Source organism: Globicephala melas, chromosome 18, assembly GCF_963455315.2.
Source record: "Globicephala melas chromosome 18, mGloMel1.2, whole genome shotgun sequence".
Classification (NCBI taxonomy): domain Eukaryota; kingdom Metazoa; phylum Chordata; class Mammalia; order Artiodactyla; family Delphinidae; genus Globicephala; species Globicephala melas.
Window position 1 is genome coordinate 2,579,364 of NC_083331.1, and position 12,853 is coordinate 2,592,216.

Here is a 12,853-nt window from a genome sequence, read left to right on the forward strand (position 1 = left end):
GCTAGTTTTATTTTTAATTTTCTAAGAAAACTCCATACCATTTGTCATAGCAGTTGCTCCATTTAATATTCCTGCCAGTAGTGCACAGGGGTTCCAGTTTCTCCACATTCTCACCAACACTTTTTTTTTAATAGCAGCCATCCTAATGAGTTTGAGGTGATGACTCACTGCGGTTTTGATTTGCATTTCCCTGATGAGTAGTGATGTTAACCGTCTTTTCATGTGCTTGCTTACCATTTATATATCCTCTTTGGAGAAATATTCAAGTCCTCTACCCATTTTTAAATCAGGTTATTTGATTTTTGTTGTTGAGTTGTAGGAGTTCCTTATATATTCTGAATATTGACCCCTTATCATATATGTGATTTGCAAATGTCTTTTCCCACAGGGGTAGGTTGCCTTTTCACTGTTTTCATTGTATCTTTTTTTTTTAACCACCAAAGAAACTATTATTACTATAATTTAAAACTTTTTTTTTTGGTTGTGGCATTTTTTGAACCACTTTGTTGAGGTATGATTGACAAAGCTATACATGTTTATTGTATACGACTCCGTGAGTTTGGGAACAAGTATACATTGATAGTATCCTTCGATGCACAAAAGTTTTAAGTTTAATATATTCCCTCTTGTCTATTTTTGCTTTTGTTGCCTATTTATTACATGCCTTCTGGTTGCCTTTTGATGTCATATCCAAGACATCATTGCCAGAGTCCATGTCATGAAACTTCTCCTATATTTTCTTCTAGGAGTTTTGTAGTTTGGGGTCTTATGTTTAATTAATTTTGAATTAATTTTTGTATATGGTGAAAGATCAGGATCCAACTTCATTCTTTTGCACGTGGATATCCAGTTTTTGCAGCACCTTTTGTTGAAGAGACTGTCCTATAGCCATTAAGTGGTCTTGGCACCCTTGTCAAAAAGCATTTGACCATATGTGTGAGGGTTCATTTCTGGGCTCTCTGTTCTGTTCCATTGGTCTGTATGTCTGCATTTATGCCAGTATTGATAATTGGGAGTTCGTAATATGTTTTGATATCAGAAAGTGTGAATCCTCCAACTTTGTTCTTTAACTTTTACTTTATAAATTCCAAAATAAATATTTTTTATAAATTCTGGTGGAAAGTCACCATATTACAATCATTTAAACAGATTTTCACAGTCAGATGAAAATGGAAGGTTGAGCAAGTGCTGGGTGTGCCTGGACATTTGGTCTAATTATCTAGTTTCAAATGCAAATTTTGCTTCAACCACAGATCACACAGATTTGCTACTACATTATCAATTCCACAAAATAATTGCATCTACCTGTCTTTATGAACGTGATCTGTAATTTATTCTCCATGTCACTATTTTCGTCATGAAAAAGTTGGAAGATATACATACATGTAAAATCACTTGAATTCCCACCATCTAGAAATAATCAGTTAATATGTGGCATAGAATATCCTTCCAAACTGTTTACAATGCAAATATATGCACAAAAATTGTTCTTAGCTGCATTGGTAAATAAATGATCTGAAAGAATCTATACAAAAGCGTGTGTCTGTGCAAAATGGCATTATATAATTCACAGTTCTTTCTTTTCCACTTAATGATATTTAATGAATTAAAAAAAATAGATATGTAGATCTGCATCATGGTTTCTAAAAGCCCCTTTGTATTACACAGCCTTGTGTCTACCATGGCTGGTCATGTCTGCTTTGGGTATGGGACTGTGCCTCATTGGCTTTTTTTCTTTTATGAGCAATGCGGTGGTTACACTCTTTACATCCAGCTTCACCCACTTGATTATTTTTTGAAGATAAATTTCAAAAAATGAAATTACTGGGTGGAATGTAAACTATTCTATTGAGTTCTGATGGCCTACAGCTAATTGCCCTCCTAAAGTGTCAATGTATATGCCCACTGACGATAAACACAAGAGCCTATTTACCTAGGCTCACGCCAACACGTTCCCAATTTTCTAAGTGAAAATGGTATATCTTCACTGCAATTTGCACTTACTTGTTAGTAATGAGGTTAAACATGTTACTGTTAATTTTTAAAATTTAATTGCATCATCTTTTTAGTTTTAATTGTGAAGTTTTAAAATTATGAAATGTTCTTCTTTTGGGAATAGTGTCTTTGCCTGTTTTTCAGTTGCCTTGTTCACTTCACCATAATGATTTTTAAGTTTTATCTTATAGTCTAAAGTTATAGACAATACCATGACTAGAACTATTTTCCAATTTTCTTTTGCCCACTATGTTGATGATGCTTTGTTTTTGCTCTTCAGATGCCTCTAGTATTTGTGTGTGTGTGTGTGTGTGTGTGTGTGTGTGTATGTGTGTGTGTGCTCAAAGCTGTTAATCTCTATCGTCCTGGCTCCTGGGTTTCTTGTCATGCCTAGAAACATGCCCCCTTTTATCACGATTGTATCAGTATCTGCCTGCATTTTTCCAATGGTTTTATGGTTTGCTTAGCATTTTTGGCCTTCGAATTTCAAAGGTTAAAAACTAGCACTTCACAAGGCATTTTGTCATTTAAATGACAATAGAAATGTCCAGATTTCATACGCCCTCACGGGCACCCCACCTCAGTGTACGAAAAGTGGGGCTGAGTAGAACCTACAAGGTTACATTTAGTGAATTGTTACTTCTTAAGCGTTCATTGCATGCTCAGAGACCTTTCTAAGGATGTGTCTGTCTGCTGTTCTGGTTAAGCCTTTGAGAACCTTTTTTGAAACGCTAGAACTGGTAATGGAGACTGCCAGTAATTTATCACATAAGTCTGTTTGCTGCAACTGTGAGCTTAGATGAAAATGCTAACAAGGATTATTTCCCTTTCTCTTCTAGATTTTACAGGAAGACCAAACTTGTTGGTTTTCAAGACATGGAGTGTGTGCCTTGCGGAGACCCGCCGCCCCCCTACGAGCCACACTGTGAGTAACGCCGTACAAAGAGCAGAGGGGCTCTGGGCCTTTTTAAAAACCTTTCTTCAGTGGACAAATGGAACAAAATCTCTCTCTACTGCGGGGCTTAGAGTGCGTGGCCTTTTATCGGGAGTCCAGCAGGACAGAAAGCCCTTTTGTTGTGCGTCTCAGTCAGCAAACTGCATCCATTGATTAGAATCTCGGGTGAAGCACAGAGGCGTTGCTGCTGCCATGTCCCATTCAGACTCTTATCTTTTTTTTTGTTGTTTTTTTTTTGCGGTACGCGGGCCTCTCACTGCTGTGGCCTCTCCCGTCGCGGAGCACAGGCTCCGGACGTGCAGGCTCAGCGGCCACGGCTCACGGACCCAGCCGCTCCGTGGCATGTGGGATCTTCCCGGACTGGGGCACGAACCCGTGTCCCCTGCATCGGTAGGCGGACTCTCAACCACTGCACCACCTGGGAAGCCCCAGACTCTTACCTTTCATTCTAGATCATAACTCAGGCAACTCCAGTTAACTAGGAGGTCCACATCCTACTGCGTCGTGTCTTTGTGCCGGGCTCTTCCTAGGCCCCAGACGCTGTCGTGGGGTGGCTCCCAGGCGTTTCTGGAGACATCCCCCTCGGGGAATGGCAATCACCTGCCGAATGAGTGTGCATCCTAGTTCATTTCATTCCCTCCTTCACTTTTCTCATTTAATAAATAAGTAAAAAGAGAAAACCCATTACATGCTGGTAAAGAGAAAATTGTGCCTTTTCTTCTTTGTATTAACATTACTTGAACTTGTTGACCATATTTTTTCCTTAGATGGAAAAGGCGTTTGATTCAGGTTATCAACCTGCATTGACTTTGAATAGGAAAGAGTGATTCCTCACTCTTCTTAATCCTAAATACAAATCTGGCCAATGAAAACCCACAGGTGAGGGGCCAGGAGAGAAGTCAGAGGGCAGGCGCCCCCCAACCCCGGCCCCCAGGTGTGCTCAGGGCAGGCTTGTCTCCGCTGAGCAGGGCCTTCCTGAGCTGCGGGAGCAGCGAGGTCCAGGAGGAAGGCTGGAGGAGGGCGCCATCCCTGCATGGGTTGCTCTTCACTCTCGGGGAGCATGAGTAATACAGATGTTTATTTAGGGATTAGTCTGGTATAATTTTCCATGCATGGGATCTGACCTCTTGCTTCTGTTTGTGACAGAAGCCCCTTTAATCCATTGAAAGTCATTGCATTATTTGACAAGGTCACATGGTACTTTTGTTTCCAAGAACATCATGGCATTTTGCAGTCCCTACTATTACGTCCTTTGCCAAAGCACATTACTTTCTACATCTGAAGTGACGGAAAGGCAAAGAACTTGACCCTTTCCAACTTTTATAGAAACGCACCCTGACTCCCCATCTTTGTAACAGGTCAACGCTCGCCAAATAACTCATTGCAATGAACAGATGCGGTACTGAATACCTGTTATGTATTGGTCACAATTTGTTTTACTTGATTTTCTCAATGTCCTCATCAGCTCGCATTCGTCATGGAGGACACTGGGTCCAGAGGGTTAATAACTTCCCATTGTTGGCTGGTGATGGGCAGGGACAATATTCAATCCCAGGTCTAACTCCAAATACTGCGTTCTTCCCCCCCACGCCCTCCTGTCTCGCTAGAAAAACCCAGCTGTCCAGTCTGTCCTCTGTTGGCTGGTGTAATCCACTCCATGTTGACTTTTTCCTGTATTATTTGCTTTGAGGTTTATCACTTAACAAAAACTCTAAACATCTAACATAGGGGAGATACTGAAAGAGTCTCTTTTTGCTACACAGCCCATAAAAGGACACGTCCCCTTGCCAGTTAAAATGTGGCCGCAACCTAGTCTGGCCCGTGGCTCAGCTCAGCCATCATTTTGGCCAGAAGGCCAAGATTATGCCCTTCCTGCTAAACGCCCATAAAAAGATTTAGGGAAGAAATCAGTATTGCCCAATTTAGAGTTGGAAAGTCCTAGAGGGTTTTTTCCCCTTTAATTTATTGAGTTTAAATTTAATGTAATCTAGTCGTAAGTCTGAGGCACTGGAATCCTTTGCCTTGGGGGTCTGGCGTAGCTTGGACATCATAACTTAGCCTGTCAATGTAGATTTCACATTTAACCTTTCATGTCTTGTAGAGCCGTAAGTTATAATTTGAAAAGAAAATTGGCTAGTTTAATTTATGTGTATAGATATGTTTCTCCCTATATGAGACTTTTTAGAAAGCAAAGAAGTACAAATTATTTTTCAGAGTCAGAAATGCAGTACACACAGCTGATAGCTTTTGGAATTATGAAACCACTGTCTGGTGGTCTTTCGTGAGCCTTAATGCTTATCACTTGGAAGGATAGTTTGCTGCCTTTGGCACAGTTCTTGGGAATAATTCCAGAACGCAGCTAATCTCTTCGAAAGAGATCTTGAGGTCTTTGGGGGACATTATGTAAGGCGCCTTATGTTTTCATTTCTTCTACTTCGGGCTTTTCCACTCAACCACGAAAAACTGCTCCTTCGGTGATCTTCCCCGGGGAGTTGCTGTGTTATTTAGACTCTAAGCTCGAAGGTGGTGGCGCCTCTCAAGCCACCTGGAGCGATGGGGCTTGTTTCAGTGATACAGGTGGCAGCGGGAGGCTGGCCTCCCCAGGCCCAGCGGCAGCCCTGGAGTCTGGGGGCTGTGGCCTCTGCAGCAGCACGCTCCCCGCAGCTACTGTTTCAGGTTCTGCTTCAGTCCCCCGTCCCCCCCAACACTCTCAGCGGGCTGCTGGGGTGTGTACTTCCCTGGTCAGGCTCCTGGAGGAGAGAATCCGATCGGTGCAGGTAAACACCGTCGTCCTGGGAGGTGCAGCCTTTCCCACTTACCTGCTGAACAAATACTTGGGTTCCTGCTGGGAGCGTGCACACCACGGGACACACGTAGACCCAGCCCTTCCCTTCATGGAGCGTAGGGTGCAGGCGGCTAGCTGTCGAGTCACTCAGGCGCCGCACACCTGGATGCACCTGGTGGATCAGTCCCACCTGGGAGGATGCGCGGCTTTAAGAAGAAGTGATGGGTGATGGCTCGGGAGCCGGAGGGGGGCTGCCCCGACTGTGACTTTCCAGCTGTGACCTGAGGATCGGCCAGGGGAGGATGAGAAGGAGGAAGCTGGGGCAGGGGCGGGGTGGGTCGCCGAGGCGGGAAGTGCCCTTGGACTTGGCCCCGGAGGTCTTTGGCGGCCATTTTAGGGAGTGATGGAAAGAGAAGCCAGATGACGGTGATGTAGGAGGTTGTGCAAGGAGAGCAGCAGAGCCGACGGTAGGCCACTCGGTCCAGAGCTCTGGCTTGAAGGTGACGCGCGGGAGGGTGCAGGCAGGGCAGGGGTTTTGTTTTATGTTGTTCGCAGGCAGGAGACACATCTGCCTGTTTGCAGGCTGAGGGGAAGGTCCAGTTGAGAGAGGCTGACTGTTCTATGTGAGAGAACAAAAGAATGATGTCACGTGAGGTTTGTTGAAGGATCCAGAGAAGGGTCGGCCTCTGGTGGCGGCGAGGGCTCCGTGCTGTAACCAGGGCTGGGCGGGGCGCAGGTGGGCGAGAAGCCGGGCTTGTGCGTCCAGAGTCCCGCGAGGCGCTCTCGTTCTTGGCCGTGTGTGGGGCAAGCACGAGGTGCCCCTCTGCCGGCGGAGGCTGGACAGGCACAGGTGGCCGAGGGTCTCATCCCAGACAGTGGACGGACTAGGTTAGATTAAGCGGTGGGTTTCCCAGGAGCACCGAGGTCGCTGGAGTTGGTGGTCCTGGTGAGACCTTGTTTGCCTCTGCTGTGATATCCGTAGGGGTCCTGCTGCCACAAGACATACCTAAATTGTACCCCAAATGCACAGCTTATAGCAAGCAACAAAGGAGTCCTTAAAGAGGATGACTGTCTGTGTTAATAACACCAGAATAATTTTAAATGACTGTAAAGACATTTTTTTATGATACCTGAAGCAAACCGAAGATTTGCTTCGCGAGATTACGAGAAAACTTAACAGAAAGCACAAGATTGACGACTTCCCATATTTCCGTCAACTCTCCGAAGGGCCACCCAGGCCCGTCCCTGTCTTGGCTGGTGTAACTGTGGCGGGTGACTGAACTCCCCGGGGGCTGGGTTTCATGTCTGTAAAATGGGGTGCCCGCCCCCGCTAAGGCTGATGTGAGTAGGAGCTGGTCGGTGTCTGGGATCCTCTGTGCGGTGTCCGGGCGGGCAGGAGCTCCAAGCTCTCAGCCCCTTCCCTGCCCCTCCTACCATGCGGTGCTTCCTGGTGCCTCGGCCTCACCTCGTAGCGTTTGGGAGAAATTGCTGCCTGGGGAAAGGGCCGCGGGCCTGCCCGGGGGTCTGGTGTTTAGCAGAGGCAGTGGTTCAAAGACCAGCAGTGAGTGTGGGAAGCCGCCCCGCTCAGCTGGACAGGGGGTGACAGGAGATGGAGGACACGTTAGCCATCAGATGACAGATCTGTTCTCTGCAGCTTCAATTTGTGATCAAGGGTGTCTCAACAGGCGTTTCTCTCCCTGTAGGGCATACCTGTATTCCTTGTAAACTGATTTCAAAAACTAGGAGGGACTTCGCTGGTGGTCCAGGGGTAAAGAATCCCCCCTCCAATGCAGGGGATGTGCGTTCCATCCCTGGTCGGGGAACTAAGATCCCGCATGCCGCGGGGCAACTAAGCCCGTGCGCCACAACGTACAGAGCCCACGCGACACAACTAGAGAAGCCCGCGCGCTGCAACTAAGACTCGACGCAGCCAAAAATAAAAATAAATAAATAAAATAAATATTAAAAAAAAAAGCTAGAAGGAAATTTCTATACCCCCTGACTCTTTATATTGGCCCAGTCTTAAGGAGTCCTCGGAAACTTGGCGTCTACCAGCAGCAGAGTGTAGGACACAGCCTGGGACCAGGCTCCGCCTGGACCGATGGTGTCGCGTCGGGCAAGTCAGCTCACCACTTTGAACCTCCACTTCTCCTTGAGAAATGGGGCTAAGCATGCCACGTTGGCCGAGTTTAGATGGAACTGAACGGACTCGCGTCCAGAAGCACACCAGCCTTCTTCCCGATGGTGCCTGCGGCCCCGCCCACCCCAGGTGTACCCTTCACGGGGTACGGGGGCTGGGAACTGCCCCACTCGGGGAGGGTCTCAGATGCAGCTGGCTGTGATGTTGCCTTGCTGGTCCTCCCCCTGCACTGGGGGCTGAGCAGTGAAGGTTACCTAGAAAGGGGCTGCGGTGGACTTTTGCGTTTGGTTACTCGGCTGGCCGAAGAGTCCCTACTCCGGCCGGCTGCTCTCCTCTCTGTCCCATGGCGCAAGGCCTCATGCCCGCTGCCCGGCCAACATGACCTGAAGCTCTCCTCCCCACAAAGTAACGATGGACGTGTGAACGTCAGCTAGTCTGCCTGTAGCATTAATTCATGAGGAAGTCTGGTTGACATCGCTGTAGACGCAGATAAGTAAGTGGCAACCTTTACGTGGAAACCCCTGCTTCAGGCTTTGCCCCTCATCATAGCTTCACCTCCTGATCAGGTGCAGCTGTGTAGAGCATTAGGAGAAATAGAGGAAAACGCCAGGAGATTTTAGAACTGTGTCCTGCCACGGGCCTGATAAGAAATGCAGATTTGGTGTGATTTCTTTTAGACCTGTTTACTTAATTTGGAACTGTAGTTGGAACAAATGGTTTTGAAAAAATTCAAAGCGGTTTTTATTTAAGGGTGTTTAACCTAGATGTTTGCTTTGTTCAACGAGCCACGTGATTCCCAAGAGATAAGCGATCAGATAAGTCGCTGGTGGGGGAGAAGGAAAGTCAGGAGCTGTGCTAACCTGCAACTGTTTAGGAATTTACATGACTCAGTACTCTCAGAAAACCCGCAGATCTCTGCACCAGTAAGTAATACATCACATTAGGAAAGATTGATTGTTTTCCAAAGGAAACTCAAACTGTCTTGTAAATAACGAATAAAACTAATTTCAGAGTAAACTTTTAAAAGAATTATTTGCTCATTAAAGATAGTTTTTAAAGTTTAATAGAAAAAAAGAAGGGGAGAACATCATAAACAAAACATTTCCAGCATTAGCACATACAAAACAAAATACAGCCTTCTGACGGCTTTCATTTATTTTCTTCTATCTCTACTACTGATCTTTTTTTAAAATAGGTGTAATGATGCTGTACATAGAATTTTGTATCCTTTTTCCACTTGAGATGTATATTTTTTCACGTACTATTCTAAACGTTAATGATATTTTCGAGTGAGTATGGCGTGGGCTTTGGACTTCAGGTGGTTGGATTTCAGGGCTGTCTCTGCCACACACATTACTCTGTCCACGTGTGCATGAGCCCTTCCACAGGTGGGCAGGTGGATGGATGCCCACAGGTGTTTGTGTGTCCAAAGGCACTGATGTTTTTCTCTCTTGATCTGCAATGCTAAATTGTTTTGAAGTAAGGGTGCCTGGTAAACACCTCTTTTAAAGAAAACCAATTTAAAAGGAAATAATGGGGAGTGTCCTGAAATCGATGCCAGTATGGGTTTTCCAGTTACTTGTGGTGAAACACAGGCGACCTCCGCTGCCACCTGTGTTTCAGCTGAACCCCTGAGGTTCAGAAGCCAGTTCCTGCCATCCTGCCAGCACCCAGGACTCTTCATACTACCGGGGACTAAAACACTCACTGAATCTGATCAGAGTGAGTGACACAGAATGAGATGCAGAGAGATGCATGCAATCCACAAGAGTTATAGCGAACCCATTTGCTTTGGAAACACCATGTGATGTTATTGCATCTGTTTCTGCAACAGAGAGTTCTTCTCCTGGGCTTGCTAATACTTAGTGGCCTGACTTCCTGGAGTCCTTCCTGGATCCTCTGCAGGACAGGCCCACAAAGCCGCCCTGTGCTAATTAAGGGTTCAGTTTACAGAGGATGCTCACGGAGTCTCTGGTCCTCAGGCTGTGACTCTAAGTGTCGGGCGGGGGGTCTGGTGCCCTGGGTGTGCTGGTGGAGCCCGGCTTCCAGACTGCTTCAGGACAGATGGGGGCTCCTGGACCTCCTAAATGGTGGAGAAGGGCAGCTTCTTCAAGATTTGGGTCTTTCCTGTTAAACAGAACAGGGTGGAGAATAGGAGAACAATGAGATCAAAGAAAACAGCCTGGGCTACAGGACAGCCTCCCCAGGCATCTGAAGCAGGTTCCCCGTGCTGGTCACTCTTTATTCTTTGGTTTAGGGAACCATTCTCCTCTCTTCCTTCCACTTTCCCTAGTTGTCTGCTTTTCCTCCCTTTCTTTTTCTCAGTATTATGTGATTCCCTTACTTTATTGACAAACCGTCTAAAACAGTGGTCACGGAAGGTTGCTTATGGGGGAACCAAAGAGACAGAAATCCACCAGGGCTCCCTGCAGGGTCCCGGCACGAATGTCCTGCCTTGAGGACGCCTCGTGAGCCCCCGTGGGGTCCACCTAGGCTTTACTGTGGGTGACGCTCTGTCGGCCCAGCCAGCCTGGCAGAGGGCAGGAAGTGGGGGAGCAGCTGAGACAGGCAGAGAAATGGACGCAGGGAGAAGCTCAAGGGCAGCCTGTAGCAGGGAGGACGCAGGACCCCACGGGGCAGCCACAGAGCGCCGAGCACGCCGTGACTTTGTGCCATTTAGTGTAGAGCAGAGGGACCAATTCCACCTCAACGACTGACCCCCCTGGGCTTTTCTAATGCCACTCACGACAGGCATTGCAGTTTTCATTATTGCTCTGGACCCAGAAAGGGTAAGGGAGGGGAGACCCCATCACATTTGTTGAACTCTTTTTCAGAAAACAGAAAAACTGCTGTAATTTCTTTGAAATGATTTCCATTGCTAATGGTTAACCTGTTTTTTAAGCAGATTTGCTTCTGGAGGTAAACAACTGTTTGCTAAACATAGGTTGACAGTTCATTATAGCAAACTCCTCGTTTTCCAAGGATATTGAAAAAGTAGCAGGGCAGTTTTAACATCTTGGCCTCTTTAGAGAGAAAAAAGTGCACGGTAACTGCAGCTGCTTTGAACGATTATTTAGCTGTTGCGGGTATTTATCGTTCCTTAGCCCTAGCTTCATTAAGGTTATAAAAATCAAAAACTTTCAAGAGAAAGATGTTTCTTACACTCATGCGCTCTGTGTGCATTCTTTTCTCCCGATACAAAATTGCCAAATATTTGTAAGCCGTTCACTTGGTCCCGCATAAGAAGAAGAACAGGAAGGGGCAGTTTAGCTGCCTCCGCTGGGTCCGTGGACCGTGGCCCCTGAGTCTGGAGATGCTCTGAGAGCTCTGGTCAGCTGGCTGCCGTCCGGGAGGTGGGAGAGTCCTGGTCTGGAGACGCTGAAGGCTTTGGTCCCGCCCTTCGAGCGGGGCGGTTGATTAGTACCCAGTCGGCTATAAATCTAGCTTCTCCGCCTTTATCTTCAGTCTCTTTCAGACATTTAAAGTCAATGAACTCGTTTAAATATTTGCTCACGAAGAAACAGGTTGTGGTTTGTTAAAGGCCATCCCTAAATTAAATGCATGTTAGATTAAGTGCAGTTTATTTAAAAAATATAAAATCCAGCAGGCCTGTTTCATTAGGTTGTGGACTTTTACAAAGGGTACAGTGATTTGTGTGTGTACCCATTAAACGCTTGAAATAAATAGGTGTGGAGAAAAGCCGTCTCACAGTTTATGCCGGACCCGCAGTGGAAACGCTCAAAGTTGCAGCTTAACGATGACTCCCTCTCTTAGAGCAGAGTATTTATTCTCAGGAGGTGCTGTGCCAGGGCTCCTGCTGCCTGGAAACCAGCGCTTGGTCCTTCAGGGGCCACATTCCAAGGGCGCCTGGAATACGTAGCTGCCCCCATAGAGGGGGGTCTTTTTGTCTTTAAACGTGGGTGAGCGCCCGGCTGCCTCCCACGCCAACTGCTTGACGAGGGATGTCATTGGAGGAACATTGCTTTGAGGAGGGAAAAGAGAAACATCAGGAGAGTTTAAAATAGCAAGCAGGGGGGCTTCCCTGGTGGCACAGTGGTTGAGAATCCACCTGCCACTGCAGGGGACACGGGTTCGAGCCCCGGTCCGGGAAGATCCCACATGCAGCAGAGCAACTAAGCCCATGTGCCACAACTACTGAGCCCACGTGCCACAACTACTGAAGCCCGCACGCCTAGAGCCCGTGCTCCACAATGAGAAGCCACTGCAGTGAGAAGCCCGCGCACCACAACAAAGAGTAGCCCCCGCTCCCCGCAACTAGAGAAAGCCCGCGTGCAGCAACGAAGACCCAACACAGCCAAACATAAATAAATTAATTAATTAAAATCAATAAATAAAATAGCAAGCAGGGCTTGAGTTCCGGAGGGTACGACACTCCATCCGGGTCCCGCAGCCTGTGCTGCCCTCACAGAGCCAGGAGGTGGTCTCAGGGCAGAGAGGCAGGACGGGCGCCCAAGTCGGGCCTGCGTCTCCAGGCCAGGTCGGAAGGACCAGGAGTAAGAGTTTAATTTCAAACTTAAGGAAAAAACATTGAAACTATACTTGAAATGTAGTTGAGTCATCCTACTTGAAAAAGTAATGTAAAATAACTCAAAGGGAAAATAAAAAGTTAAAAAAATTTTTTAAAAAATAACTCAAAGGGTGGAAAAGGTAGTAGAAAGTAAAACTTGGAAGCTTAAACTCAGATATCAAATAGGAATTAAAAAATAATAATATACCATTTCAGGTGTTTAAACAAGTATTTTAACTGCTTCGTTTATTATTTTGACCATATCAGAGAAATTAAGCGTTTGTGAGGGTTCTGTCTATATACTAATCATGTATCCATTTTCTTAAATATTCAGGACGCTTCTTTTCTCAATACTGTACAATTATAAGGAAAAGGAAGAAGTGTTTCTTTTGTCTTTAACTGTTCCAAAGTAATTTTTTAACTTTATTGAAATGTACTTGACGTACAAGG

General features: G+C 46.3%; 1 protein-coding gene across 3 annotated transcripts in view; it reads left to right on the top strand.

Moving 5' to 3' along the window:
• TNFRSF19 (TNF receptor superfamily member 19) overlaps window positions 1-12,853 on the top strand; it is an 89,092-nt gene that overhangs the window by 41,658 nt on the left and 34,581 nt on the right. For all 3 annotated transcript variants that reach the window (XM_060287821.2, XM_030882690.3, XM_030882688.3), the window contains exon 5: window positions 2,835-2,920. In XM_060287821.2, coding sequence (XP_060143804.1) covers window positions 2,835-2,920 — 86 coding nt within the window. The remainder of the gene's footprint in view (window positions 1-2,834; window positions 2,921-12,853) is intronic.